The 26,546-nt window shown below is 37.7% G+C and overlaps 1 protein-coding gene across 2 annotated transcripts in view; it reads left to right on the plus strand.

Moving 5' to 3' along the window:
• The window catches only part of Med13l (mediator complex subunit 13L), a 195,115-nt gene that overhangs the window by 103,103 nt on the left and 65,466 nt on the right, over positions 1-26,546 (plus strand). For both annotated transcript variants that reach the window (XM_048342889.1, XM_048342888.1), the window contains exon 4: positions 2,926-3,009. In XM_048342889.1, the coding sequence (XP_048198846.1) occupies positions 2,926-3,009 (84 nt within the window). The remainder of the gene's footprint in view (positions 1-2,925; positions 3,010-26,546) is intronic.

Consider the following 26,546-nt stretch of genomic DNA (forward strand, 5'->3'; position numbering starts at 1 on the left):
CAGTTCTTCACTAGAAGGATGAATCCCTGGGTCTACAGTGCATGTACTTTAAAGTATAAATCTTTTATAGAAACAAATGACTGAAAGCATGTGTCTAATTTTAAGTGTATGGAAAGAAATCTTTTTATTTGAATCAGATAATCTATTGATTTAATACTTTCAGGATAGGGAAAGAGTTAACTCTGTGCGTGTGTGTGTTTTTAGAGAAAGGAATTATATACTAAACATTAGAAGCTAGAATAGATACAGGTTTGTGGAACTGCAGTAGAATATACATGAGGTTAGGTCTATAAAAGAGCCTTACCTTACAGGCATTTCAGAGATGATGGGAATAATAGGACTTGCCTAGTTGTAGGAACCTGCATCCACTAGGGTATAGTAGCACCTGCCTGGCAAGTGCAAGATCCTGCATTCAGACCCCACTCTCTTCCCTACCCCCAAATCCAAATGCTTTAACAGTAATTTATTTATGACATGTATCACATGGATTTAAGAAATGAGGAACTGGAAATAGTCATATGTCCTTCCTTTATGATCAGTGTATATATATGTATATATATATCATATATATATATATATGATTTCCTCTGTGACATTTTCTCTACCTCAGCTGCAGAAATTGGCCATCAAACTCATTGCTTACCTTATTATGAGAATTAAATGGTACACTGTGTGTGGTAATGATGTGGTAGTCATGGTAGTAGTGCTTATTGACAATATTTTTGGAGTAAGGAACCTGATACCAAACTCTGGAGTATCTACGCCCTTGATCTGAGCTACTCTTGATCTTAAGCTGTAAGAAAGATTCACTGATCAGCATTTTGTGTAACAACAAACTGCCTTTTAGGCAGCCATTTCCTATCATACTGAAGAAAACTGCTCCAAACTCTGGAGAACACCTATTTTTGGTCTGTTCCAGTGATTAAGCAACTTCTCCAAGGACAGGGACTGAGCTACTGCTCAACCCAGTGACCTGAAGCCATAACCTGGGGTTGTTTTAATTATATAGGCCCTTTTCACCCTCTGCCCCCAATGTCCATATCTGAAGATGGCTAAAGATGTATTCAAGTGCTGTTTTCCCATGGCTGCTATGGAATGAATCTCCTATCTCTACCCGATACCATATCTCTCTATTAGGCTTATGGGGGCAAATGTGTTGGGAACCCAGGAGCTTGAGCTTAGCATCTAAAAACCTGGTTTCAGAGTCTTGATTGGAATTATCTACTTGTATGTAGCTAGCTACTAAACTATGCAAATACTTTTCAGTTTTGCTTCATACATGCTTCTTGGGTGGATATTCCATATTTCTTATCCTAAATTTAACAGCAGCATCTAGTCTTTAGGAAGCATGCTTGTTTAAATTTCAACTTAAGAAATAAGGTTGATTTACTTTGAAAATGATTATTACTTTTTTTTTTTTTGCCAGCCCTGGGGCTTAAACTCAGGGCCTGGGCACTGTCCTGAGCTTCTTTTGTGCAAAGCTAGCACTCTTGTGCTACACAGTACCACTTCTGGCCTTTTTTATTTTCGTTGTTGTTTGTTTGTTTGTTTATGTGGTACTGAGGAATCAAACCCAGGACATACATGCTAGGCAAGCACTCTACCACCAAGCCACCTTCCCAGCCCGATTTTTACTGTTTTGAACAAGAAAAGTGGTTCTTTTTAGAATGAAACCAGATGACATTTTTATATAACAGTGTCCTAAATTGACTCTGCCCAAAGGGAGTTACCTAGTGGCCAGAAGAAACTACTGCCATTTTCTAACCTGTAATGAGTTGGTTGAGAGTTTGAACTGTTACCATTATCCTTGATGGTGTGGAAATTACAGAGACAAAAGCCATGAGCAGAATTGCCTGAATATTGAATAAAAAATTGCTAGATAGCTCTTTTCCTGGGAGGAAGAACCTTGCCTAGAATTACATACAGCATTTTGACAGCTTTTCTTAACAAAATATATGTCATTTCATTGAATGGTGTTAAGAGATTACTATATTTCACGAACTCCAAAATGCATATTTCCTTCACATTTTATTTATTTTTAAATCATGGATACTCTTTATAATCAGTGACATCTCACAATTGGCCAGATGGCATTTAGGATGTAATAGTCATTTGCCTGCACATGAGTGAACTTAGTTTTAACTGTGTTGTCACTTCAGTTAAATTGTTGTGCATTATTTGTGTTGTAAGAATTGGGTTCAGTTACTATTTAACATGTCTTCTAAGAAGATACCCTGTGATTTGACATTGAAACCCAACCACACAAATAGCATGGAAGTAGAAGTGAGATGCAGCTTATCTAGGAGGAAAACAAGTACTTAGTACTGAAGATAACACAGAGTCCTCATTTTCTTGCAAGCCAAACCGATTTGCTTTTTCATGCCCTCTAAAGGAAATGCCCAAGTAGAGGACTCTGTGTTATGTTTTTGTTACTGAGATCTATGCTAAGGGTCATAAGCCAAGCCAAACAAATAGAGAAACAAACTTAAGTCCAAGAAAACAACATCTCAACATGCAAGATGTATTTTAATGGCTTGGAAGAATATTCCTGAGGAAATACTATGTTTCTGGCATTATATTTCTGACATTTTTGATGCCACAAGAATTAAAATAATGCAGAAACGTGATTTGAAGTAATTTCAAAGCGAAAGAATTTTGGAAATAACTGGTTTATTGATAGTATTTTCCCCTATGGGCATAAAACTTTTTTTTAAATTGTAAATGTGATGTACAGAGGGGGCATAAAAATCTTATGTCTAAGGACAGATTTCTTTGGAGTAAATTTAATGTAAAACTTTTGTAAATTTTTGACAGTTTATTTGGTGATGTCTGTATATTTGTTGGTGTATCTTATCTGAGATTAACCAATGACTTTCTAATTTATTATTGAACCTATAAAAGTAATTCTTGATGTACTTATTATAGGTGCCTGATGGATAAGAACTTCGTTAGGATTGGGAAATGGTTTGTTCGACCCTATGAGAAGGATGAAAAGCCAGTCAACAAGAGGTGAGGCATTTTACATTGCTCTTGTCCTTTTGTTTTCCTTTATGTGATCACAACTGTCTTTGGGACAAATTAGGTGAGATGAGTGTATTTATTTATTTTTCCTAGTTATATTAATGGTTTTATACTAAAATAGATCCTGGCTCATATTGTTATCAAATGCTGAATTGGTTTGTTAGATATTAAAAACTGGACTACAAAATTGATTGTCTATATATAATATGCACACTTCAACCACTTATTGTTACATTGTGTGGAACATTTTCACCTCCCTCCCTCCCTCCCTCCCTCCCTCCCTCCCTCCCTCCCTCCCTCCCTCCCTCCCTCCCTCCCATGCCAGTACTAAGGTTTGAATTCAGGGCTTCAGGGTTTTTTGATCAAGGCTGTTTTTCTGCCACTTGAGCCACATCTCTGCTTCTTAATTTTTCTGGTTAATTGAAGGTAAGAGTAACAAACCTGAACTTTCCTGCCCAGGCTGAGATCTGAGGATCATGGTTCAAAGGCAATCCAAACAAGTAATTTTGTGGGACTCTTATCTCCAGTAAACTGCCAAAAAGCTAGAAGTGGAGCTGTAGCTCAAGTGGTAGAGCACCAATCTTGAGCAAAAAAGTTAAGGAACAGTGTCCAGACTCTGAGTTCAAGCCCTAGGATTGTCATTCATGTGTGTGCAAGTCAGTAAAAATGGTAAACATTATGTATTACGGCATGATGATCCATCCCCTCCCATTTCCTCCTTCTGTTAGCTCCTCTTTTGGTTAACACAGTCTCTGACTATTGTAAAACCCAGATGAGGAATTACTTCTCTAAACAGTCCTAATCTTTTAGCCATCATTTGTGGTATGGGTGGGTTTAAGTGCAGCCCTTGATACTGACTATGCCTTCCTGATGGGTGCTGCTGTTACAGGGAAGTCTTTCCTCTGAAAGTTGTCATTGTAATGGGGTCTGAGGGGGACGGGGATCCCCCATCCCTCCAAGAGTCCACTCAGACTGTCTCAAGTAAAAAGATGGGTTTATTGGGGAAGTAAAAAGTGAACTGACTGGTCATGGTCACAGCCCAGACTTGGGAGCTGAAACTGCAACATTAAAAAGCAGACTGGGGACTGGGAATATGGCTTAGTGGCAAGAGTGCTTGCCTCCTATACATGAAGCCCCTGGGTTCGATGATTCCTCAGCACCACATATACAGAAAATGGCCAGAAGGGGCGCTATGGCTCAAGTGGCCGAGTGCTAGCCTTGAGCAAAAAGAAGCCAGGGACAGTGCTCAGGCCCTGAGTTCAAGGCCCAGGACTGGCCAAAAAAAAAAAAAAAAGCAGACTGGCCAGCCAGGACCCCAGCCCAGACTCGGAGCTGGGACCTTGTGTGCCGGGCTGCACGTGGGGTCCAGTTATAAGGGCAAACACCACTTGGTCAAGCTTGCCACACGCAGGTAGCCAATGAGGTTACAACACTTACAGAACATGCCAGGTCACACGCAGGTGGCCAATGGAGTTCCAATGTGCCTTAAAGCAACTGTTTGAACCAAGCTATCATTTTAGTTAGACTTGGCATTTGGTGGGACTCACATGATGCAGGCAGACACGCCTACTCATGGGAGGGCACAGGCTTAACCTTGAAGGTTCCTTGATGGGAGGGCACAGGTTTAACCTTAAATGTTCCACAACGCAAGTGGTCAAGCAGTTTACACAATCTTATCTCAGCGAAGGGGAACTTCCCTGTGTAGGGCGGGGAGATCTTAGTGAAGATGGAGTCAGCTTCTGTTCTCTTTAATCTGAGATGGAGTCAATCTGACACCCCTCAACAGCCAATAATGGTGCTGGCCAGATCTGACCTCCATTTTACAGTCATCAGGCTCCAGAAATGGTTTTCAATGTGTCATGTGAAGAGCAGAAGTGGGAAAATATTACAGATTAGAGTTTGATATCTGAACCTTTTCATCAGGTGAATGTAATTTAATTTAAAATGTTAATTAAAATACATAATATATTCCAAGGTCAGGAATAGGCACATATGCAAATAATACCAGCCACTCTAGAAACAGAGATCAGGAGGATTGTAGATTGAGGCAAACCCAGCAAAATTAGTACTTTGAGAACTCAGAGTGCATGTATGCATATGCATGCCCTATCCCTATATGATACATGTATAGTACCTGAATTTGCTTTGTCTACATAGAGGAAGTTCTAAAACATGGAAGCTTAGATTAACTATGACATTACCTAAAGCCATAGGGCTGATATTGTTGTAGTGACAATTTAAGAGTTAAAAAATTCCAGAGCCATACTTAGTGTGGTCTAGAGGGTCAAAATTTTTTTTTTTTTAAGCTTTCATGAGTTGAAGAAGTTCTTTAGAGAAACCTGTCTTTCCTTTGAGGATCCCTTTCAGACTTTTCAGTGATGTCATTGTGATTCATGTATAACTTTTCCCAGATTCCCTTGCCTTCTTGTTTTTGTAGATTTTATCAACATGGTTTGTTTTCACTCAGTGCCTTTTGTATTTGCCTAAGGAATTTTAGCATTGACCATCTACGGAATCCTTGTTAACCTTTTGATTCTAGAGCCTATTCAACACTTAGGCAATTGAGTATAACCTAAACTCTGTGACCAGTGTTAAGATGTATTTTTATGGTGATCTCTGGTGGTCTCCAGCTTCTCTGTAGGAGGTTAATCAGTTGGCATCTCCCTTCCACTTCAAGAGAAGGCACCAGCAGAAACTGTGGAAATTGTAAATTAGAACCAGCATTTGCAGGTCTTTACTACCTATCTACAGCTTTATATTATTTTCTTTGGTTTTTATAGCTTAGGAAATGGAGTCCCAGAGAATTATATTACACTAGAGTGTAGAGGGAAGAGTGTATTTAAAAGGAGAGAGGAGGGTCTTGGCAAACCACTCACAATTATCTAAGCCTCATCAGTCTACTGCAGTCCTGTTAGGGTGGTAGCAGGGACAGATCCCTAATTCTGGGCAGGGAAATTGAGAGCCAGAGAACAAGTCACAAGCCCAAGGTCACATTGTTTATAAGGGGTAGTATAGAGCAATCTGATACCTAGGCTCAGGCCTTAATCTTAACAGGCAAATCAATTCTTTTTTTCCCCCCACCCCGATAAATGGAAAGAATAGGTAAGAGTGTAAAGGCTTAATGTGAAGAGTGAAGTAGTTAAAAAACAAAAGCAGTGATGTTCATCTTTTCAATCTGGGCCTCTGGGTAGTCTAGCAATAGGAAAACTGTCTGTACAGACCCAGCACCAAAAGAGAAGACTGCCTGGACAGCAGCCTAAGGTTTTGAAGGAGATTCCTCACCATCTTTTCTGAGCCCTGCTTCCAGCACTGCTCCAAGCAGGGTATTTAAATGCGTAAGTAGGAGGAAGAAAAAGGTTCCCATCTAAGCACATTCTCTCAATTAATAGGCAGAGGCTGCTGCATACTTGCCCCAGGGACTGTGTCTGTACTGCTCTGTCAGGGGCTCCCTTGTGATGGCCACGTGGTCTGTCTTTCCTAGAGCTGTCAAGCTGGACATTTTTGATGCAGTCAAATTTGAATCTTTTAGTAAGAAGAACAGATCAGTGGTATGTAGAGGTGAGGCTGTTTCCTGAAACTTTGCTTAAATATTTCAGCGACTGTAACTTAATAGTAAAGGAAAATAGGATTTCTTTTGTAGGAAGAATTTATTTGTAACATTTAGCCAAACATTATCTATTATACACGAGGCATAAGAAAAAGACCAGCCTTTTAAAACTTAAAAATTAGACATTTTAAATGCTAAAAAAGACTTCTAAGATTTAATATTTAATAAATATGTTTTATTTGAAGGATGAGTTGGAGAAAACTGTAATAGAGAAATGTGCATTAATAATAGATTATGAAAAAAAACTGCTTTGATAGATACATGACCCTATTATTAGTCACACAAAACTGGGCAGAAAATGTAGTTAGTGCACCTTATTTTTTTTTCTGCTATAGGAAAAATGTTAAGCTGGAAAGAAAACTGTTGTATTCTGACATGTCTGTCATTATAGAGATAAGTGTTGGAATTATTGTTTAGGGAAAGAAAGAAACAATAGCTTAATCTCAGTGGAGGTATAGTTTGTATGACATACAAGTTTTTAAATTTTAATTATTGGTCTGTTTTGCAAAGTGTTCTGATAAAACAGGCCAGAGTCTGGGCATGTATTTATTTGCCTTTCTCAGTAATAGGTTTTGGGCCTTTACCAATTTTGTCTTTTATCCTTCCTTCCATTTTCAGAACTCTAATTTTTTTTGGTTAAGTATGTATTTTCATAAGGTAGAAATTAATTTAGTAACTAAATTAATTACATTAATTTAGTAACTTTACATTTGTTTAGTTCCCCCTATCCTTTCAGTGTTTCATGGGTATACTGATGATAGAAGATAGCTTGGTAAACTGAGATCATGTGTTATAAACCCTGAATCCCAGGTAGTGAGCAGGAGCAGTCTCTGTGACTTTCCTAAGAAAGCTAAGAGTGTTGGGCTTTCTCTGGTCATACAGGTAGATGAAGCCTGACTACAAATCCTTTTTCTCTTCTAACTAGTTGTGTTTTCTCTGCTATATAACATTTCCTTCCTTATGTTGCTGAAAAAAAAGTTTAAGTTGGTGCTTAAAAAAAGTATAAAAGCAATACACTGGAAAGGTGGGGAGCTTAGAAGGAAGTGAGAAAGTACAGTTTCTTTCTTGTTTTTTGACCCTCTCCCTGAAAGTGTTCATTATGAATGGTCTAGCACAGTCTTTGGAAAGATTCCATGTTGTGTACAGTTTTACTTAAAATCTACCACAGAATTAAGCAAAATCAAATACTTCCCAGTTCAAATTCCTACTCACCAAGCCATTGATTAAAGTATTCAATACCATTTCCCCTTTACTATGAATATTAATTGTTCTTTACTGCTGTGTTTTTTTTAAACAAACAATTCCTAACTTTTTGTTATTGGAGTTGGAATGGCCTGTGATATAAGACAGCTACTTTGTTTAATAAATAAGAGGGGGAGTGATGTGCATAAAGCTCCACAGTATTTAATTCCGCTTAGTGGTATCCGTATGTAGATTTCTGTTCTTTCTTACCTTGCCTTCAACTCACTTTGAAGGCATGTTTCATATGTATATTAAAACGAATTTCTTTATAAGATGTGTGAGCTAATACCAACATACAGTTGGTTCTTGAATATTTGGATTGAAATAATTTAACTCTTGACCATACTTGATCAAGAAAACAAGAGCGTTGTGGGGCTGAGAGTGTGGCTTAGTGGTAGAGTGCTTGCCTAGCACCCATGAAGACCTGGATTTGATTTCTCAACACCACAAACACAGAAAAAGCTGGAAGTGGTGCTGTGACTCAGGTGGTAGCCTTGTGCAAAAAGAAGCCAGGGGCAGTGCTCAGGCCCTGAGTTCAAGTGCCAGCACTAGGAAAAAAATTAAAAAAGAAGAAAAACAAGAGTGTTGGACTTAATCAGTTTTAGGGACCTTTCTCGCAATAAATGCCCATAATTTTAGTTTGGTGTTATCAAGGGGATGCTGAAAACCTAGCTGCTTATCTTTAGGCTCAAGAAACAATTGTGCTCAATAGCTAATTTTGACTGTATTTTCTAGATGATTTGCAGATGATAGTCTTTCTGTGTTGTTGGGTGCCCTCTAGTGCCAGCTTTCCTATATTGTTTATTTTAATTAAAAGAAAATCTTATAAATGTAGAAAGTTACACAGTATAGAGCCAGGATACATCTGTAATTCTAGCTACTCAGGAGGCTGAGATCTGAAGATTGCATTTAAAGCTAGCCTGGGCAAGCAAAGTCTGTAAGACTCTTATCTGTAATTAACCACCAGAAAGCCAGGAGTAGAGCTGTTGCCCAAGTGGGTAGAGTGCCAGTCTTGGTCAAAAAAGCTAGGGGACAGTGCTCAGGCCTAGAGTTCAAGCCCCAGCATAAACTTGTATGTGTGTACATGCATGTTATGAACCCCCACCCCCCAATCTAATCTCACATTTTTGAAATCAGGGCCTAACTCCTGTTGTGTGTACTATAGTTAGGTAAATTATAAGCCTGTTGCCCTCTGATAACAGGATGATATAGCTGGAAATGCAGTGTGGAATAGAAAAGAAGACTTCAGTGGTAGTCTAGTTTGAGTGGGATGGTGTTTGCTGACCACCCACCACCTTGACATAAACTAATATGCAGTATGCCAGTCAGCTGTGCTGCTGTGTAAGTACAGATGGGACATTTATGGGAATGCCGTGGCTTTAAAAATTCAGTGAAAACATTCTTGCTTCTTTCTTCACTGTTCACGTAATGTAGTTGAAAACAGGGCACAGAGGGTTCCTAGCAAGAATATCTGCAGTGACAAGACTGCTTGTTCTTCAAATCACAAATCAGGAAACTTGCTTAGAAACAGTCTGCACACGTAACAAATACTAACCTAATCCACCTTAAATCAAATAAAATGTGGAAGCTGTGAACTTTATTAGGTTAAATTCCCTGAGATGTAAGGGACTACTTCCCCAAACTGATTGTATTTCTGAATTGCTACAAATTAGACTACTTTTATTAATCTGACTGATTTCAGCTCACTAATGAGATTTACAGATTCAAAATGATAAGTGATATTTAAGAGGATTGTTTTAAACATTAAATATTGTTACTAGTTTAGAAAATTAAAAGATGTAGAAATAGTCTATATGTCCTATAAATTAGAGTAAAATAAAATAATATCAAATAAGCCTTGAGATTTGATAGTAGAAACCCAGAAAAATTTTATAACACTCTCAGTGTTTGCCAATTAAATAGAGGTAGAAGGGAGGGCAGAAGGGTTAAATTACTTGACTACTGTGTGCTATTTTTCTTTGCCTTTTATTGACAGAAACTGAGCTTGGATTTTGATGTTGGCTTTTGGTAAATACTTTGTGTTAATTTACTTGAAACACATATGCTTTTTGAATAGGCTCTACCTGAAAGTTCATTTTCATAGTAGGGTGCTGTATTTAGAAAAAGAAAAATTATCTTTTTGTTCTGACTTATTTGCTTATCTGGAACCAAGCTAAAACATGTTAGGCGTGGGCCATAACCAGTGGAATGATCTGGTGTTGTCTGTACTATGGGAGAGAATGAATTCTAATCACAGGGGGTTCATTAGTTACTGATTTCTAAGCTTATGACTATAATTGCTTTGACAACCCCTATACTAAATATATGACTCTCATTTTCTCAAATATGTTTAGAACTGTGACCTCTTGTGTGTTCCCCCATGCCTGGCTTATTGATTGAGATGGGGTGTCACTCACATTTTACCTGAGCTGTACTTGATCCTCCAGATCTCCTGTCATCTGTGTATGGTGATTATATGTGTGCTACCATGTTCAGTTCTGCTGTGACAGGGCCTCACTCTTTGAAATTCAAGTTGACCTCAAACTCAAAATATTTCTGTCTCAGCCACCTAAAGTGTTAGGATTACAGGCAAGCACCACCATGCTTGGCTTTTAAAGCATCTTTATAAGTGTTATTTTGGTCCATGAAATTTCATCTGTTTTCAGAATCAAAATTCTCATCATCTAGATATTAAAGGTTTCAATATACATTGAAAAGACAGCATTGAATTATTAGTGATTGTTTTCTCTGAACCCTTGTATTTTCCAGTTTTCTAAATGATATACTTCATCATTTTGAAAAATAAAGCTGAATTTTAAACAAAATAAATTAGTAAATTTATTATACAACTCTATGTCAATAGTTACACCTCACTATTTTCTTTTAAAAATCAACATTCTTATTTAAATGGCACAGTATACTTTATAACTATGTATAATCAATTCTCTTAAAAATGAAAATGTAAAAATTAGTACTTAGATATGTGATTGAAACCAAATGCTAATTATTGATAGACTAAAATAATATTCTGAAGATTCAGTTAACAATATTAAAAGAAAAGTCTTATTGCTAAAAAATTAGTTTCAAGTAGTTTGTTAAAATTTTTCAAAATTCCTAATACAATAATATTCCTTTAGAGATATCTATACTATGTCAGTTTAATCTGGATACAGACTGAACTGTATGCTTAATCAGTCTCAATGAACATTGTGCTGATCATGGTGCAAAGCACAATAGGTTATTATGAACCTCATCATTATGCTGGTGCTACCTTAGCATGGTGCTAGGAGCCAGACTGCCTAGATTCAAATCCTGGTTTTTCCGGGTCATAGATATGTGATCGTACCAGGTGGGGGGGACCTCTCTTCTTCCAAGGACCATTTGGCTATAACATCATAAAGGGCATAGAAAATTGTCAGTACAAGCTGATAGGCCTTGGATAGCCAGCAAAACCATTATAATGAGTCTGTCTTTCATGTACTAAATGGTGTCTCTGGCCTTATGTAAACTTCAGGACAAATGTCCTCCAATCCTTGCCTGAGGCCCCTCCCTAAGACAAATATTATTAACCTTTGGGTTTTAGCTTAGGTGAAGAAGAGAGATATTTATTGTCCCCACTTTATGGGATGGTTATGAGGATGAAAGGAGTTAAAAATTTAAAGTTTTTACACGATTGTTCTACCTATTTTGATATGCTAATTAACTAATCATTTAATTTGATTCTTATAAAACCATTTCCATTTATAGATGTTAAAAGAGAGATAACATAGATTATATAAAGCCACATAGCTGGGAATGAGAATCTGGGATTTAAGTTTGGGTCTTTCTGGCTTGAAAAAGTGTGTTGGGATTTCAATTGCTAGCCTCATAATTGCCTCTGCACTTGGACATGTCTCCTGGTAGTTACTTTATTCCAGTTCTTAATGCATCAGGTCAAGAGTTTGTGGTACTTAGTCTTTATAAAAGCTGACATGTGGGAATGTGGCTTAGTGATAGAGTGCTTGCCTAGCACGTATGAAGCCCTGGGTTTGATTCCTTACTACCACATAAGCAGAAAAGGCTGGACGTGGTACTGTGGCTCAAGTGGTAGAGTGCTAGCCTTGAGCAAAAGCAGCTCAGGGACAGTGCCCAGGCCTTGAGTTCAAGCCCCAAGACCCCCCCCCCCCCCCGAAAAAAAAAAAAAAGCTGACATAAGCCAGGTCACAACTGTAATCCTAGCTACTTGGGAGGTTGAGATCTGAGGAGCGTGGTTTTAAGCCCTCCAGGGCAGAAAAATTTTCATGAGACTCTTTATGTCCAGTTAACCACCAGAAAACAGGAAGTGGTGCTATGGCTCAAAGTGGTAGGGCATTAGCCTTGAACAAAAGAGCTCAGGGGAGGACATTCAGGCCCTGAGTAGAAGCCCCACAATGGACATAAAAATAAATAAAATAAAAGCTGACATAATTATAGTCAATTATGTGTGGAAAAGTAATCAGACATCATTCCTCTAGGTGAGGGGCTACATGTGGATTGTTTTACCTGTTTAAGTAAAATTTGTCTAAAACTGAGGTCAAACAATTACAAACCCCTGTTAATTCAAGTACACAGTTTGGAATAGAGCCAGTTATGTGTGAATGTAACATATATTACCAATGGCTCAGTGTGGTTTGGTGAAATAACATCATTGGGAAAGGGAGTCATCATAAAGAATGTTGTGCAAAAGTTAATGTTGTTCCTGTTCCTTGACAGCTTTCAGCTAGTTTCCTTATTCCACCCTCAAGTGCAGACAGTGCATTTCAGTATATTCATGCTCTTACTTTCTGAACTTGATAATTAAGAATATCTGTTCTTGAAGACATATTGAACAAAATATCTGAATTAAAAACAGATATACAAGAACAATATATGTGTGCTTTCTATGCCAGTCCTAGGGCTTGAACTCAGGGCCTGAGTGCTGTCTTTCAGCTTTTCTGCTCAAAGCTAGCACTCTCCTACTTGGGCCAAAGCTCTACTGGCTTTTTGGTGATTAACTGGTAATAAGAGTCTCACAGACTTTCCTCCTGAGCTGGCTTAGACCTGTGATCCTCAGATCTTAGCCTCCTGAATAGATGGGATTACAGGTGTTAGGATTACAGTTATGAACCACTAGCACCCAGCTAAAGTAATTTTATAAAGTGCGTGAGAGGCAGCAATGCTAAAATAAAAGCAATAGATAATCACCATAAACATGTTAAAATAGGTGCTGTGGGTATAATTCATGAGCAGAGCATGAATAAAGCACTCAGTTTAATTCTTAGCTCTCTCTGTGAAAAATATATACATGCAATATATAAATGAAAAATATATACATGCATACATTAAAAATTAAATATGTCAAGATAATAAAGATAAATGCATTTATAGTCACTTCTAAGTGTTAATGATTGGTGGTTATTGACAGGTAATACTTATGAAACAAAGTTTAATTCTCACCAGTCTTTATAGAAATTTGACAAGGAAAGGTTTCATCTGCCTAATACTTAAAGAAACTCAAGAGAAAATAAATGGTAGTGGAAAAATAGTTTCTTCCAAAGGTGTTTCTAGGAATATTATTTATACTTAACCAGGAACTGGGAAACTTGATTTTCAGTAGCTAAGCAAAAATATTGTTAACTTACAAATTTGTATTTTGGTAACTCAAATTTTTGACACCTAAAGTATATATAAGTAGCCAAAAATTCTAAATGTACCTAATGCTTATATTACTATGAAATAATTTAGTTTATAAGGCAAATCTGCTTTCTTGCCTTTCTTTACCTGTAAAAGAAGATATGGGACAAAGTGGTCTCTGACACTTAAATCTATTGAAGTCTGTGAGCCCAGAGCTGTGGGAGGTGATAGGTTCTTGAAATTGTTTTTTGTGGTCAAGGAGTCTCCTCTTCCCCTCACAAACATTAGACTGGTGACTTGATATGCCAAGCACAGTTTCTTGTATAGGATGTCGGTAAGGTGCTGGAGGATAGATTACTACTGCCTAGTTTGTTATGATTTTTGGAAGAGGGAAGCTGACAAAATAAGTAAAGAACAAATGAGATTCCTTTCTAGTAAGTCTTTTAGTATATGAATAAAATAATAAGTATATGTTTTTTCTTTGTTGTGTGTGTTTTGGGGCAGAGGAGGAAAGATTAATTTAGGTTCATGATTTCAGAAGTTTCAATCCATGGGCACATTGTATAATTTAGTTTTTACTAGCATATATTGGTAGTACAGGAGGCTGCATTGTGGTATTTCCATATGTGCATACAATGTCCTGTCATCAAATTTACCCCCTCTGTCTCTCATCCTTCCTCCTTCCCTTCTTCAAACAATTTCAGTAGGTTTCATTATTCTGTTTTTGTAATGGATATAAGGTACTTCAATTATATTTACCCTCTTTCATTCCTTTCTGTTATTTTTCTTCTCACTGGCACCTACCATCCAACAGAACCAGTTACTCCTTCCTGTAATTAATTTTCTTTAATGTATGTTAGGTGTACAAAGACAACTCACTTTGTAGCCTTTCACCCATGCCTATATTAGCCCTCTCTTTTGCTCTGTTGCAACTTCCTTACTCCTCCATTTTTCAGCCACCATCTGTGCCTTTCCTTATTGCATTTACTCTGACATAGATACAACACTCTAACATTCTTTTTATTTTCTTCTAATAACTTATGTATTTGTTGGGCATTATGTATTTTCTAATTATTATTAATAAATAAAGCTATTTCATCATGCTAGTGTTAGGTAATAATTATCCTCAGTTGATGAATGCAAAATTTATGGCAGAGAGAAGTTAAGTAACTTACCCAAAGTTAGACAGTGAATAGTCTGAGCAAGGCTGTGAAGCTCCAGAGCCTGCTGTCTAATGTGCTTCTTTTCAGTAGCCTCTTAATACCACACTGAGCTGGCCTTGGCTGGAGTCCAGTAGGCACTTGTTGAGACTGGGTGTCCTGGGCAAGTATGTGAACCAGGCAGGGCTTTGTTAGGAAGTTCACATGCTAGCTGGGCTGGGGAGCCCAAGGCAGTTGAGAAAATTGGTGAGGACTTGGGGAGTGAAAGGTGTTGGCTAGGTAACCTCTGCTAGGGACAAAGCTAGGATTGTTCTCAGTGGAAGGTGGGTTCTGCCAGCAAGTCGTGGTTTCTAGTTACAACCTTTAATAAGCCATTCAGGATTCCTTTGGTTGGCATTAGCTTCCAAATGGGCTCCTAAGTTTCTGGTTTTATAGCATCTGGTTAATGGCTTGTTGTGGGGAAGGTATTCAGATAGGGTGAGACAGAACTTTCTTGGGCAGCACCCTTACCGTGCCTGGAGACTAGGTTGTAATTGTAGTGCTGTGTTCTGAGTGTCTTGGCTCTTGTGGCAGTTGGTTCCTCAGAGTCTGCAAATTGTGATTCACTCAATCCATTATTAGATTTGCATATCTTGGAAAGAATCTTTCAATGTGTACCACCAGGAGTCTATAAAGAGTGATGCTCCTATGTTATGTGGTTGGCCACCACAGTAGTAGGAAGGCCTTATTACGGTAGAGTGACAAACTGAGTCCTGATAGTGGAAGTGAAAAAGAGTTCAGATCCAAAACATTGACATTCTACAGAGTACTCGCGGAAAGTCAGTTCACTGTGGGAAGTAGAATTCAAATTTCTTATTCTGAGAATATCTCTTGTGAATTCTAGGACAATAAATAGAGGCAGCAGGGGTCAGAAAGCAAATTTATAAGCCAGCACTTCAACTGTTCTACCTACCACAACATTGTCAGTATTTTGCCCTCCATACTTGGGCATGTCGAGTTGGAATTTTTATTAGTTTGGAAATCTTAAACAACATGTCAAGACTATCAGAAGTAGTTGGGCAGTGTTAGCAACTGATAAGTGATTATCAGCTAAATACATTCTTAGGATCAGAATATCTGTAAATTGTTATTTTAACTGTTACTTTTACAGTTCTTGGGAAGAAAGCTGTAAACAATGGTTGGTTCTTAAGTTTATTTTAACATTGATATATATGTAGAAAATTAGAAACATAAATATACAATTATTGGGGTTTTGTGATTACCTGTTTTTTTTAACATATAAAATCAAAATTATTGAAGTAAATTTTCTCTGTCCTGCTTAGAGCCTTTTTATTTCCTGTCATCTGAGTTACTAGGTTTACTCTAACAGGCATAAGGACTATCAAGTGTCTTTTCCCAAGGCACAAATAACAGCACAAATGGTTAGAATTGTTGGGCCAAGTAAGCTTTCACTTTATGATCTCCAAAGATGTCTATATTTTCTTTGCACATGTACTTGTGTGTGTGTGTGTGTGTTTGTATGCACATGCATGCATGTGTATGTATGCATACACACATGTTGGAACCAGAGCTTGAACTCCGAGCCTCAGCTTTCTTGCTGATTTTTTTGTTTGCTTTAGAGTTTATTTCATATTTACTATAACAATATTTGAAGGGTGAAAATTAAGAAATAAAGCCTCTTGATATTTTGATATGGATAAAAATGATGTGTTTTTATAAGGAAATTCTAAAAATTTTAAAACATTTTTATAACCATAATATTACAGAATTCTCTCTCTCTTGGGCCTTGGACTCAGGGACTGAGCACTGTCCTGGCTTCTATTTGCCCAAGGCTACCACTCTGCCACTTGAGAGCCACAGCGCCCCTTCTGGCCGTTTTCCGTATATGTGGTGCTGGGGAATCAAACCTAGGGCTTCATGTATGGGAGGCAAGCTCTCTTGCCACTAGGCCATATCCCCAGCCCCCAGAAGTCTCATAGTTTGTTAAAAAATGTAACCACGTAGGAGTGTATTGAGCAAAAGTTTCAACAATACTTTACAGAAGCATAATAATGAACTTACAGGAAAACATTTTATCTTCAGAAAATATGACTTAATAAACAAGGTTAAAGATGTAAATCCAGTTTTACTCTTGGAATCCTATGAAAGTACATCACTCCTTCTTACTGTTTTCCTATATAAGATATGAGAAAGGACCTTTCTTTACATAGTGAATTGGTTTCTTAGATCATAGTTCATGTCAAAGAAATGCCCTTTTGTATTAGTATTTTATTGAAAAATAGTAATATGCTTTTCTTAAAGCTCTGTTTCCAAAGATAAGGCAGAGTTTTCATGTAGCTTCCTCCACAGTCTTATTTATCTGAAAGAATAGAGATGTATGATTGACTGTGTCTGACTTAAAGTAGCTTTTATAAATATATGCTTTTCTGCTCTTCTGTTACTCTCTCCTACCTGTGCATTTAGAAGCATATTCTGCAGAATTATGTGCTTGTATATCTGCTTCTCACACACTAGAAAGTGCTCTACTTGAGCAGAAAAACTACAACTGATGGACTGTTTTCTTTCTGCCTTTATCCAGGACTGCAGTAGAGCAGCTGTCATTGTTTTGCACAGTTCTGTTTTTCTTCCAAAACTGCCTGTGGCAATTTGTACTCATACTTTATTACCCAAGGGCTTTGCAAGCAATAAAATAATGTATCTGACTACTTAATGGCCTGATGCGATTTCCTTTTCAGAGGAGTAGCAAAGTAGAAGACTCCTTTCACTTTTCCTCTTCGCTGACCATGCAGTATTAGGCCTGTTGGGACACGTTTCCTGATGTGTTGCCAGAATGCAGATGATCCTACTGTATTGTAATTGATTCTTACCAACTGTTTATAAAGCAAAGCTCAGATCTGCTCAGAACTAATATTAAATGTTCTGCATGTATTCTTGCTTGGTAGGGAAATTATGTGATATATTTAATACAATTTTTGAAATATACCTTTAGATCATATTGTAAGAAATCAATGTATCAGATAGAATGAAGTAGTAACTATTTGTTCTTGCTTGCATGTGTTTTCTTTTTTTCAGCGTATGGGCACCACCTTGCCCATCCTTTTTGCTATCTTTTAAAAATGAATCTTAGTAAGGATTTATTTTAGTTTAATAAGGTTAAAGTAGAGAGAGTAAAACATTTTCTGCTCCCTTTGCAGGTTAATGTGAGTTAAAGACACTCCTCCCCCAATCTTGTTTTTTTGGGATGAAGTCTCCTTAACATTTCTTTTTTTGGGGGTGGGGTAACCCAGGCTGGTCTTTGAACTTCAATTCTTTTATCTCTGCCTACCAAAGAGGTGGGATGACAGGTGCACACTGCCACACCCAGCATGAGGTGGGGCACTATGAGGAAAGGGCCTGCTCTTTTGCCAACCTAGTACTCCAGAAGACTCATACTTTGTTGTGTATTGAAGCAGTTCTCTTTGCTTGCCTTCCCAAGAGAAGTTCTCTGTGAGATGGCTCAGAATTAATGAGACTCTGAGAGCCCATTTCCATTTAAGACACCAGCGACTAAAACTTGATGTAAGAGCTTCTTACTTTCCTATGACACCAGAATTCCAAATTGTTTAGAGAGAAGTTTAGTCAAATTATCCCCTCTCCAACAAGAAGTACCACTATTTATATATTTTTGTGTTAGTCATATCATGCTATACCAACATGTCCATATTCCACTGTTTGAGCCCCTCATTTTAATGGCATTACATGATTCCATGTCATAACTTTCTTTTCATCTCCTTGCTTTTGTTTTATCTGTATCCAGTGAATTAATTATTTTGCAAAACTCAGAGCACTGTGAAGCAAATATTTTGCATGTGCATACTTAAAATATGTTTGATGTACAGTTTCCTGCCCTTCCCTTCCCCAACACAACGTAATCTATGATGTATGTATTAAATTACATGGTACATACTGTTTCTTTTTTTATCTCTTAAGCCTTAATGGGTTTTCTTGTTGTCGTCTCTCCCCATCCCTCCCCCTTGCAGGCTTGAACTCAGGGCCTGGGATCTTCCCCTCTGTGCTCAAGGCTAGTGCTCTACCACTTGAGTCACAGCGCCACTTCCAGCCTTTCTGTTTTCTGTTTATGTGTTACTGAGGAATGGAACCCAGGCTTCATGCATGCTAGGCAAGCACTCTATCACTAAGCCACATTCCCAGCCATGTTTCCTTGATTTTTAATGATAAGATAGTATATTATGAAGTAGCACCACTTCTGGCTACTGGATCCTGATCTGAAATAAGAGAATTCATGATTGTTATTGTTGTACTTGTTTTATTTTTCAAAAACTAAGAAATAAATATTTTAAAATGTAGTTTCCTTAGTTCTGTAAGAAGATTGCCTAGCAGGAATAGAGTTGGCAACTACCTCAGCTGTTTTCTGTGATGAAATCATTGACTGTCTGAGCCACTGCTTTTCAGAGAAGGGAGAGGCGGGGTGGCGTGGCTGTGGAGACTCCAGGAGCATTGGACACTTGATGTACCTTCCACTCACAGCACATACATTTCATCATGGCATCACACATACTGCTTTGCTAAAGACAGATAATCCACACATGTGGCTGAAGGGGTAATTGATGACACAAATTGATGTCTGTGTCAGAATTCAGATTTATTTATTTATTTATTTTTGTTAGTTGGCTGTGGGGCTTGAAATCAGGACCTGGGGGCTGTCCCTGAGCCTCTTTGTGCTCAAGGCTAGGCTAATGGTCTATTACTTGAGCCACAGTGCCTCTTCTGGTTTTTGAGTGGTTAGAGATAAGAGTCTCACAGGGACTTTTCTGCCTGGGCTGCCTTCAAACTGGGATCCTCAGATTTCAGCTTCCTGAGTAGCTAGGATTACTGGCCTTACCGGCACCCAGCTGTATTCAGATTTTTGTTATCTAAGAAGTGATAATATATGTCAGTTGGCGTGTGTATGTGTGTGCCAGTCCTGGGGCTTGAACTCAGGACCTGAGCCCTGAACTTTTATGCCCAAGGCTAGTTCTCTACCCCTTGAGCCACAGCTTCACTTCCAAGCTTTTTTGGTGGTTAATCAAGAACCTCAGGGACTTTGCTGCCTAGGCTGGCTTCAAACTGTGATCCTCTTATTTTTTAGCTTTCTGAGTAGTTAGGATTACTGTAGTGAGCCACTGTTGCTAAGTGGTATAAGTCAATTTTAGAATATAAATTCTGTTCCATAGTGCCTCCATGATTTTGCTTCTCAACCACTTTTCCCCATTATTACTCTAGTATTAATTAAATTTAATATTTTACACTATAAATTATTTTCATAATTTAAGAATCATTTTGTAGAGCAATTATGTCCTTTACTAAAATGTAAGGCTGTTTTTGTAAAATTGAATTTTAAATTTTAAATGAAAATATACTTTTGTGAACTGAATTCTGTTTATAATATACTAAATAACTAGGTGATTTCAAAGAAACTGCCAAAAGTTTACTTTCATAATCATTAAAAGTTAAGAAGTAGTCCTTTTCTCCTAATTTTATGTCTTTTGAATACCAGAGTTTTAAAACCAGGCACATTTTTTATCTTTGCGAGTCACTTTTATCTTGAAATTGACATTAGATTGGGCCGTCAGTCCTTTTCTATAATAAAACAACTCCAGTACAGCTACTTAGCTCTATTCCTAAATGGTAAAAAGAGAGCAGGGTCAAGTGGTAGAGCCCGCTGTAAGCCATAAGCAAGCAAGCAAGCAAGCTAAGTGAGCAAACCCAGTGAAGGGGGGGGGGGGGGGGCGGGGCGGGGGAATGGAGGCACTTGCACTTTTCTCTCTGTGTGAGAATCCTCAGAACAGTCAAGCTTTGCTGCTTATCTGTTGTCCTACCCTTGCTGCTCCTGGAAAGCCTAGCTTAGCTTCATTTCCTCATGTGGAGTTTTTGGAGCTGTATCTTTTATTCAGCATGCTGCTGCCATCACCATGTCAACATGATTGTTGTCATTATTGTCAGAGCCTTCTCTATACTACTACGTTACTGGTTTTAAGCTTAACACTTAAAACCTAAGTGCATCCCATTGTACTAATTGTGCAGCTAAGGTTACAAATCAAGTAATTTGTACAACACTATGTATGTACTTAGTTAGGTGTGATCCTAACTTTGCTTGCCCTTGCTCAATTCTTTGGTTCTTCCTATGTCTCTTAGAGTCTTAATGGCCTTGTTATTGGGATCCTGCTTTAACAAATTTACCTTTGGGCTGCCAGCAGCTCACTGAAGTGACCATAAGATCCTTGGTTTTAAAGTCTGTGGTGCTAATTTAGTGCAGCTGTCTGCTTATGGAGCTCACGATCATCATTTCAGATATTTAATGAAACATATTAAATTTGGTAAATTAGCTCATTTTAAAGGGCCCATGACATTTTCTAAAGGCCATCTCATAAAATTCATTACTTTGTGACTTTCATTGCAAGGACTACCTGGAAACATTGTTAAAATATTGGTTTTAACTGAAGGAAGTGTTTGCGGTTTAAAGAACCAACTTCTTCCATGACCATGATTTGACTCCTTAGATAGTGCTTATAAATTTATCTGTGGTGTGCCTGCCTGCCTGCCCACCTGCCCTTCCTCCCTCCCCGTTGGGCCTTGTACTCAAGGCCTGCATGCTATCCCTGAGCTTTTTACCCAAAGCTGGTCTGGTACTCTTCCACTTGAACCACAGCTCCACTTCTAGCTCTCTTCTGGTTAACTGGAGATAAGAGTTGCATGAACTTTCTTTCCTGCCTAGGTTGGCTTTGAACTACAATCCTTAGATCTCAGCCTCCTGAGTAGCTAAGATTACAGACATGAGCTACCAGTGCCTGGCTTATAAATTTATTTCAACATGTTCATTCTTTCTAGGTTTGTACTATGATTTGTCTTTGCTTTTATTGTGGTGCTGCATACATTGAGCCAAGGGAAAGCAAGTTCAGTGATGCTTGGGATATAATATTTTCTTGAGTAGAAGTTGCTTTGAGGATTCAAGATATTTGGTCAGACACATCTGGGGTTCAAACGAATATTTCTTGTAAGCTATGTGACAATGGCCAGGCTACTTATATTTTCTTAGTCTTTATTTCTTCTTGCTTCAAAGTAGGCATAATATGATAGCACTTGAGTTGTTTGAAAACTGAGGGAGATTTGTATTTAGAGTACTTAGAATAAGGCCAGAGAAGTAAGCACTCAGTAAATATTAGTTATGATTAGTATTTTGTTTCCTGGGATGTTTTTCTTCTTGAGCTTCCAGTCTTGTGTTATTTGAACTTAAAAAAAATCATTTAGGCCCAGTTTTAGTCCTAATTTCTCCACAAAACTTTCTGTATTAACAGCCAGAGCAATCTCTCTCTAAATCTTGTATAAATCCTAATTGAATATAAATGAAAATATATACATCTTACTTAAACTTTTCCTTTGGCATATATCTGTATCTTCTATTATATGTATTGCTAGTTGTAAGTTTCTTAAAGATAAGGGATTGTGTTTTTACTCCCTAATTATGAGCATCTTTCTAAGAATCTAGAAATCACCCAATAAAAAGTAATTTTTATAATAATAATATAAAATTGTAATTAGTACCCTAGTTGTCTTGCTTTCTTACTCAGTTTCTGACACACAGAAATTACCTTCTGTAAATCCATTATCTAGGGGCTGGGAATATGGCCTAGTGGCAAGAGTGCTTGCCTCCTACACATGAAGCTCTTGGTTCGATTCCCCAGCATCACATATATGGAAAATGGCCAGAAGGGGGGCGCTGTGGCTCAGGTGGCAGAGTGCTAGCCTTGAGCGGGAAGAAGACAGGGACAGTGCTCAGGCCCTGAGTCCAAGGCTCAGGACTGGCCAAAAAATAAAATAAAATAAAATAAAAAATCCATTATTTAGAAAATGTGTTTGGCTTTAGTCAGTGCTTTTGCAAGATGATATTAGTGATGAAGCTTGCCTTACATTAATAGATTGCCCACAGTCTTGTTGAAATGTATTTGAAGTACACTGAACACCCAATTCTTCACTCATGGATTATTCTTGGAAGTTCATATTTGTTCATTTTTTGTACCTGTTTGGCTTCTCCAAGTCACCAGTTCCCTCTGCCCACTGCCTCTTCTGTCTCTGGGTATGTCTCAGATATTGGGTACATAGCAGGCTGTGTGACATTAGCTTAAAACAAGAATGGGATGGTTAATTTGTCAAAATGTGTAGTGCAAAACTAGATTTCGTCACCAGGAGTGAATTTTGCTTTTACCTGGCTGAAATTTACAAATGCCTGATGCTTTCCAGCCCCTTTCTCCCCACAAAGATCAAAATAGATATAATACCCCTTTAGAATGACACCAAGGCATTTTTCGCAGTAGATTTTGACAAATTAATCTCTATAGCATAGCTCACAGTCAAACACTGGAGCAATTCTTCCACTGGTGAATACCTTTAGCAGCTATGTCCTGTAGATGCAAAAAGATTACTGATGACAAAATTGAATTTTTGACCTAGCAAGAGATTGCTTATAGTTATACTTTTATCTGGTAACACTTTCTCTCATCCTTTGTATTTCCTAAATGAGGTTCATCATCCATTTAGTCTGACCTTGTTTCTGCGTCCTGTGTATCAGATCATCTCTTTGAACTAACAAAGCACCATCACTTCTGGCTTTGAATTCTAATCCTTGCCTTTCAATCCCTCCTTCACATTGTCCTTTAACCATCAGAAGCTTCTCGGCCTTATAAAGTATACTAAGGTAGCCTAATTAGCACATAAATCACTTGGGTACTATGGTGCTGTAAGAATTTGATGGTGGCTTTTATTTGGCATATGAGTTTTGTTATTGTTGTTGGCATGTGAATTCTTACCATACACGTACATCTCTTTAGATGCTAGAAGCTTGGGGTTCCAGCTTGTTTGTTGCCCATCAGTCAACTGGGTTACTCTCAGGTGGCCCCATATTTCACTGTACTTTGTAGCTAAGTTTTACTTCTCAGAGTTAAAATCTAAGTCAATTAGAATTAAAATTTCAGCTTGATTTTAAAGGAGGTTGCATAGACTATTTACTGTTAAGGAGAGCAAAACTATATTTCTAACTTTTAAAAAACAGTAAAGTTAACTGAACTCAACAGTACTTAATTAAATTATCTTGTTGTATATTAGCAAAACACATCTCTTGTTAAGTTGTTATACAGCATCCTTTAATATGTTAATTCTGTGGGAATTGTTGGAGATGTAGATGAATTCCTAAACAATCTTATTTCCTTAGGATTTGCCCTTACAAAACTGATGTCCTATTATTTTATGTGTGGGTTTTATGCATTTTCATTTATACAATATACATTTAAAGTATATTGTTAAATACTTAAAGAATGCACGTTTTTGTAGTTTGAAGACTGTAAATTTCCTGAGCTGTAAACCTAAATAATTGACTCCTGACTATAAAAATGGAGCCTAATGTAATTTCATAATATTATTATTTGCATAAAATTTTATTGTCATTTTAGCTCCTAGATTGTGTGTGTGTGTGTGTGTCCAGTTATTTTCTAAATCTGTGCACTGTCTGGACAGTAAGGCGCTGGTACTGGTAAAGTTGTGCTGTACTTTGAACCGTGAAGGAGTGCTATTCACCTCTTGGTTATAATTTCAGCTTCTGTTTTACTTTGTTCTATTTTATAAGCCTTGGTTGAAATTCACTCAGTTGATTTCATGACCATTTCCACTCAACAAACTCTTACAATTTTAATTTTAGTCTTCGGTATTTTCATAATCAGTGTTTATTCTGATTTTTTTCAGAGTGAAATGAGACTGAGTTTTCAATAGGCCAGCCTTCCTAAATTGTTCGAATATTTGGGGCAAAATAGATGTGTGTACATCTGTTGAGCCCTTCCTTATTCCAGCAATATGAATGTGGCCTTGTATGAAAATAAATCTTAACCCAAAGCAATTTTTGACATGTGTAAAGTAGAAGCTTGGCTAGTCTTTCTCATACTTCCTGAATTTTTCCTGACTTCGCAAAAAAATGACTGTCACTTTGTGTGCACTCCAGTGTGAGGCTTGAATTCAGGGCCTAGAAACTGTTCCTTAGCTTTTTCGCTCAGGGCTGACACTCTACCACCTAAGCCCTATCGCCTCTTCAGGCTTTTTCTTGCTGATGAGGTGGAGGTTAAGCAGGAAAGTAAGTGATGAATTGAAGAGAAAAAATCTCACAGACTTTTCTGCCTGGGCTGGGTAGCTTCCAGAGCCTCAGATCTCAGCCTCTCCAGTAGCTAGGATTGCAGGTGTAATCCATGGGATCTGGGTCACTATTTCTTTCCTCCTCCTTTTTTTTAAAAAAATGACAAAATTTTAAGTGTTTTCTCTGGAAAGTGGGCTAGTTATAAATAGCAGGGGAATTGGCTATTACATAAATTATGTTCTATTCAAGATTGATGCTTATTTGTTGAGTTTTGGAATAAAACGTATGAGTCTTTAAAATTGCAAGTATTTTAATTTTGGTCTTGAGAATATATTCATCTATAATGGTTTATCAGTAGCTATCTGTTTTAACAATCATGACTTAAAACCTGAGACTGTTCTAAAACAACAGTTGCTAATACCTAAAAATAAAGGAGGTTCTGTTACATCTTTGTTTTGATCTATAATAGAATTCTCCAGAAAATAGCAACATTCTCTACATGAAAACATGTTAATAATTTAACTTCTAGCAATAGTCTCATAGAAAGTGCCTATATGTAGGGAAAACATTTGATATTAAGGCAAAAAACAACCTGGTCATTTCTTTTTCCTAAAGTACAAATGTCCTATCATAGCGTGATCTCCTTTGTAGTTAGTAATTAAACAGGTCTGATATTGAGACATTGACTGTTCCCTTGGGAACAAGGTTTAAGTAAAGATAATGGCAAATGCTAGAATTATCCATTGTCTTGCCTCAGTTTTAAAATAGCATAAAAACATAGGTTAAAGAAATCAAAATCAAGGGCTGGGAATATGGCCTAGTAGCAAGAGCACTTGCCTTGTATACATGAAGCTCTGGGTTCGATTTCCCAGCACCACATATATAAAACGGCCAGAAGTGGCACTGTGGCTCAAGTGGCAGAGTGCTAGCCTTGAGCAAAAAGAAGCCAGGGACAGTGCTCAGGCCCTGAGTCCAAGGCCCAGGACTGGCCAAGAAAAAAAAAAAAAGAAAGAAAGAAAAAAGAAAAAGAAATCAATAGTGGTAATGGCTGTTTGTGACTTCGATAGTCTATGAGTCAAATGTGGGTAACTTAGGGCTGAGACAGTGGGGAGTATGGGGGAGGGGGGACTTGTGAAGAATGCCTTGATATGTTGGTCCATTTACTTCTAGGATGTTGTGTTCTAATGGGCTTTATTGTTGTTTTTCTTTTTCTTTTTTTTGTGGCATGGAGGGATGCTAGTAACTATGTTTTGTACTCAGGGCTTTGCAGTCACACTTAGCTTTCTTGCTCACCACTGGTGCTCTAGAAATTGAACTATGCTTTCAAGCCAGCTTTTTTCTGGTTACTTGGAGATGGAATCTCTCAGAATTTTCTGCCTTGGCTGGCTTTGGATTGGGATCCTCTAGGCCTCAGCCCCCTGAGTAGCTAGGATTACTTGTGTGAGCCACTGGCATCTTACTGTAATGGAAGCTTTTAATGACTTCATTTTGAGCTGTTATACTAGCCTTCTAATACTTGGATTCCTCACTCTTCGCTCTATTCCTCATTCTTCTATCCTTTATCCCTTAGCCTCCCTATTCAATAAATGTATTGTCAATGAAATAAAAAAGGCAAGAGGAGGTAAAATAAACCCTGTGTTGGATTGCAATAAGAACTGTTAGTATGAACTCCTATTTTTTAAAAAAATGTATGTATATGTACATATACGGATAATTATAGTGTGTGTGTGTG

This window comes from Perognathus longimembris, chromosome 3 (assembly GCF_023159225.1).
Source record: "Perognathus longimembris pacificus isolate PPM17 chromosome 3, ASM2315922v1, whole genome shotgun sequence".
NCBI classification, from domain to species: Eukaryota; Metazoa; Chordata; class Mammalia; order Rodentia; family Heteromyidae; genus Perognathus; species Perognathus longimembris.